General features: G+C 45.0%; 1 protein-coding gene across 1 annotated transcript; it reads left to right on the forward strand.

Annotated features, from left to right (window-relative positions):
* Window positions 1–56: 56 nt before the first annotated feature.
* LOC123255554 (putative tyrosine-protein phosphatase auxilin) lies at window positions 57–4,691 on the forward strand (the record flags this gene model as incomplete). The annotated part of the gene is made up of 4 exons (XM_044684326.1): window positions 57–136; window positions 2,013–2,092; window positions 4,031–4,224; window positions 4,611–4,691. Coding segments are annotated over exons 1-4 (391 nt in total), but the record flags the coding sequence as incomplete, so codon positions are not given.
* Between the last annotated feature and the right edge of the window lie 576 nt (window positions 4,692–5,267).

Below are 5,267 nucleotides of genomic sequence, written 5' to 3' on the forward strand. Positions count from 1 at the left end.
TGTCTTCTTTCTCTAAAGAGAATTCCGGGTCCAAGAAGGCAAAGTTGTCATTCCATTAGGTGTCACGGCTCACGGCGATGTGGTGGTGTCTGTTTACCACATGAGATCAACCATCGGGGGACGGTTGCAGGCTAAAGTATGGGCATGGGCAGAAGGAAGGGAAGGGATCATCTCTGAGCATATCTGGGCATCTTCATGCTTCTTTCCAATGGAGCCAGACAGTCGTTTTTTACGTGGCCCTGAACAGTTATGCCGATGAAAATGACAACAACTAACCTTTAGATAGTGCTCCAAGGTTTTCGTAGGGATTGACCTAGGCATTCTCATTTAGGCCTCACACCCGCCCTGGGAGGTAGGTGCTACAGTTATCCCCATTTTAGAGGTGAGTAGACTGAGGCTGCCAGAGTAAGTGATCCCCCCAGGCTCCCACAGCTAGGAAATGTCAACCAGCATTTGGGTTTAGATCTTCTTCAGTCCAACTCCAGCTCTAGCCAGTGTAACCCAAACCCCACCCTAGGATGATCAAACTGGTAATAATCCTAGCTGGTCTTAACAGAACCTGCTAATTTGATAGAATTTGCTAAAAGACGTTTCCTTCTTCACTTCTCAGAAGAGATGTGCAAGGTAGAAATCCCCATTTCCTGGGGAGAGTTTGTTAAGGCTCCTTAGAGATCCTTCCCCAGACCTCTCTTCACAGTAGAAATATCAGTGAAGGGTGAAAGGGTTATTGATTTAGGACTGGACCATCCCTTAGAGATCATCTAATTACTCCTCTCATTTTACAGAAGAGGAAACTGAGGCCTAGACAGTTTAGAGTCCTTGGTCAAGGTTGAACAGTTAAGCATCCAAGCAAACCTGGATCTCTTGACTTCAGATGCTGTGTTTTTTCTGGATTTATAGAATGAGGTCAGCTGAGTATAGAAGGGCGGCTCAAAGTAGACTTTGGAGGAGCAGGCAACATCCGCTAGTGGACATTAGATTGGAAACAACTATTCCTTAGAGCAGGGGCTCCCAACCTTTTTTGGCATCCCGCCCCCTTTCCAGAAAAAAATATTACTTAGCGCCCTGGAAATTAATTTAAAAAATTTTAATAGCAATTAATAGGAAAGATAAATGCACCTGTGGCCATCACTGCTCCTCTGGATTGCTGCAGCACCCACCAGGGGGCGGTGGCGCCCACTTTGGGAATCACTGCCTTAGATGGACTATTCCCAAAACTTCCTGGCTGATGCCTATCTTTCTTTCCTAAATAATAATAATAGTAATACATAAGTAAATAATCTACTGCGTTGGAGTAGAACAGACGGTGTTATAACACTTAAAATTGGCAAAGAGCTCTCCGCCCATCATCTCATTTGCTCCTCGATGACCTCCCGAGAGGTTGGTGCTGTGTCCATTTTAAGGATGGGCAAAGCTGGGGTCAGAGACATTGAGTGACTATCCCTCAGTCACTCTGCTAGTAAGTGTCAGAGGTGATGGTTCTTCCTGACGCCAAGTTCATCCATCTTTCTGTTGTGCTATCAGGTCTCGTCCCTCTGCCTTGTATCTCTAGTTTTTTATTCGAAGGCCCAGGCAGAATGCTAGTACCCGGAGCTCTAATGTGGTTGTGTTCCTTGATGGGTTTGTGCCGAATGGGACACAACACCAAAGAAACCTTCCAGAACTGGCCTTGAATCCATAAGCCTAGACCAAGATTCTCCATCTATTCCTTTGTTTGATCCCCTCCTTAAGTCGCCCTGCAAAGGACTGAGGGAATCCCCTATCCCGAGGCTCATTTGACTGATGAAGAGACTGAAGCTCAGAGAACATTAGTCACTTGGCCAAGATCACAGAATTAGCTAATAGCTGGACAAGGATCAGACGGGTCTTTTGACTTGATGCCTAAATTGATAAAAGTACAACTTGGGGTAGTAAACACTGTTAGAGAAAGCTGATTTTCTGACTCTGGTTTGGGGACTCCGATACCTTTTTTTGCCCAAATTACATTCTATCTTTTTCTCTTTTCTCATTAGATGACCAATACCCAAATATTCCAGATCCAGTTCCACACAGGGTTTGTACCCCTGGGCACAACGGTGTTGAAATTCACTAAGTAAGTATGGTTTGGGCCTAAAGTGTCCAACCTTGGGGGCCATCTTCAGTGTGCTAAGGGCTGGGGCTACGGCAGATGTTTAAGGGGGAGGATTACATCATCCTTGAGCCACGAATCCATGGCATATGAGGTAGACTTGGGGGTCAGACTGAGAGGGAAGTGGGGAGAGGGTTTGGGCGTATCTGAAGGACTGTCATGGGGAAGAGATAGTAGGTTTGTTCTGTTCACCCTTTGGGGCAGAATCAAGAGTGAGGGATTGACATTATGAAGAGGCAGACTTAGGCTTAATATCAAGAACTTTGTTATAGTTCACACTGACTAACAAGAGGAATGGGCTATCTCCAGAGGTGATAGATTCCTCCTTTATGTGAGTCTTCAAGTAGACACTGGAGGATTACTCATTGGATATGATATAGTGAGGATCTGGGGAAGGAAGAAAGGAAAGGAAAGGAAAGGAAAGGAAAGGAAAGGAAAGGAAAGGAAAGGAAAGGAAAGGAAAGGAAAGGAAAGNAGGAAAGGAAAGGAAAGGAAAGGAAAGGAAAGGAAAGGAAAGGAAAGAAGAAGGGAGGGAGGGATTTATTAAGCATATACTATGTGCCAGGCTCTATGCAAGGCACTGAGGCTACAAATAAAAAGAAAAGCAGTCCTTCCCCTCAAGGAGCTGACATTCTAATGGGGAAAGACAACAAAAAAGAAGCTGAAGCTCAGGGGGTTGGGAGTTCCCTGGAGAGGGAGCATAATTTGAAGTCCAGAAAGACAAGAACAAGACCAGGAGAAGAACAAAACCTGGTTGATCTGGGCCACCCCAAAATAGATGTCCCAGGAGGAATTCCTAAGCAGGGAGAGGTGGGCCTGGCATAGGGATGTTCCAGGGTGAGAAGGCTGTGGATATGTTTGGCAATTTTGAGATGAAGAATTCCCAGGTACTGAGACAGGCCAGTTTCCAGATGAGATGGCTGTGGAGGTCTAGTTCTGAAGTCTGGAAGGCAGGAAGAAAGCATGGTAAGACTATTAAGGTTCCCAAATCTAAAATTCTGTTTCCCTGAAGTGTTACTGGGTATGCCTCATCTTCCATGTCCATCCACATCTATCCCTGGTTGTGTCAGGTTCTTCTATGGGGCAAAATAGACCCCATCTATCAGGCCAGAGGGAGACATGGCTAGAAAGCTACTTATCCAAAAAAGATCTGGGTCCCTTAATGACATTTGCAAGCTAAATATGAGGAAATAATGTGATTAGGCAATAAGAGAAGGAGCCCAGAGGTCATGTGGTCCAACCACTCATTTAATAGATGAGTAAATTGAGTAAAGGGTCATAAAGCTGGAAAAGAAGTCATCTTGTTTAGTCTTCTCTATTTACACATAAGGAAACTGAGGCCAAGACAACTTAAGTCACTTGTCCGAGGTCACACAATTACTTAGCGACAGAGCCAGGTTTTGAACTAGATCTCTCCTGACTCCAAAGCCATTCCTCTCCATAGTGTACCCTGCTTGGTGATGTCTGCCATTCCAATTCTGCTTTAAGACTTCAAACAACAGGGATTTCCCACCTCTAGAGGCAGCCCATCCCACTTCTGTAGTGCCATAATGGGGAGGAAGTTTTCCTCTCATCCTACATTTGCCTCTGCAATTCCTGCATCTGAGGCCAAGCAGAACAAGACGAATCCTTTTTCCTATGACTACTCTTCAAATACTTCATCTTATTTTTAGAGTTTTTTTCTCCCTCCTAAGGGTTGATCTCAGTCGGTCTTAAGTGGTTTCCTTGAAGAGACCTTCCCCTTCCTGCAGAATTCCAGGGTAGGAAGGAACCTTTGCGGTTAGCTTTGTCCAGCTCATATCTCTGTTGAATCCTGTAAGCAAAATAATAATTTGGTTTCATTGAATCCCTCTCCCATTATTCTCTAAAAAATAAAAATAAACATAAAACACCTCTGTTTAGGCCTGAGTTGGATGCATGTGACTCTCCAGAAAAATACCCACAGCTGTTCCATGTTATTTTGGAGATTGAAATTGAACCTAATGACAGGCAGACAGATTTAACTCCTCCCTGGGAAAATTTCTCCACAAAAGACATCAGTCCCAGCATCCTCTTCTCTTCTCATCAGGAGCAGCAGGACACTCTGGCCTCAGCAGGTAAGATTCACCGGTTCACTTCACACCCCACCCGGAGGAGAGAGATCCTTCCTAAAGAAACTCGAACGGCCTTTCTTTACTGACCCACTACTGTGGGCCAGGCTGCGTGAGAAGTACTGGAAGTACCAGGGCAAAAATGAAATGTGGCTGCCCTCAAGGAGCTTACATTCATGTACACTGAAAAGTCAATAAATGCATGGGGAGTAAATAGACAAAAGATGTTCAGTGGAGACTTCCTACCTGGGGAACGAATTAGCAAAGCCTCAGGTAGGATGCGGTCTCTGAGCTGAGCTTTCAAGGAAGGGGTGCTTGCATGCAGCTGAGATCAGGATGGGGGAGCTCACCTTCCAGGTGTGGGGAAATCCCTCTCACCTTCTGTGTTACAGGTAGAGCTTCAGCAGATGTTCCTCCAGACCACCCAAGGCATGCGGGTCAGGGTGCTTTCTTTTCATCTCTTAACTGGCAAGGTAGTTTCACTTTCTATTTTATCTTTAAAAAAAAAGTATTGATGGTGTGTGTGTGTGTGTGTGTGTGTGTGTGTGTGTGTGTGTGTGTGTGAGTGAGTGACCAGGATTTTCCAAAATACTCTTCATTTTCAAAGAGCAATCCCTTATGACAAGGAATGCAAACAGGGCTGGGGATAGGGATGCTGATTCAGTAAAACTACCCAACATGTCCCAAAAGACCAACATGATATGTTGAAAGTTCCCTAGCCATAGTCCTCCATCTTTGCAAAGAAGCCAGGGAAGAGAGTTGCCTTCAAAATGTTCTTGCTATGATTTGGTGTCTCCACTATTAACTTTTTGTGAGCAGTCTAAAGGGAAAAGGAAAAATTCTTTGAAAGAATTGCTGCTCTCAAGGGCACCTGCCTGGCCTGTCCATGCCAACTGAGGCAGTGAAAAGTTTGCCCCAACAAAGAGTTTCTTCTGATAGAGAGATGGTGGGTGGGCAGCTTGGAATTTTCTCCAGCTTTTTTGGTATATATTCAAACTTCCTTCCCACCTTCCTTCCCTCCCTCCTTCCCTCCCTCCTTCCTTCCTTCC

This window comes from Gracilinanus agilis, unplaced genomic scaffold (assembly GCF_016433145.1).
Source record: "Gracilinanus agilis isolate LMUSP501 unplaced genomic scaffold, AgileGrace unplaced_scaffold48572, whole genome shotgun sequence".
Taxonomy (NCBI): Eukaryota; Metazoa; Chordata; class Mammalia; order Didelphimorphia; family Didelphidae; genus Gracilinanus; species Gracilinanus agilis.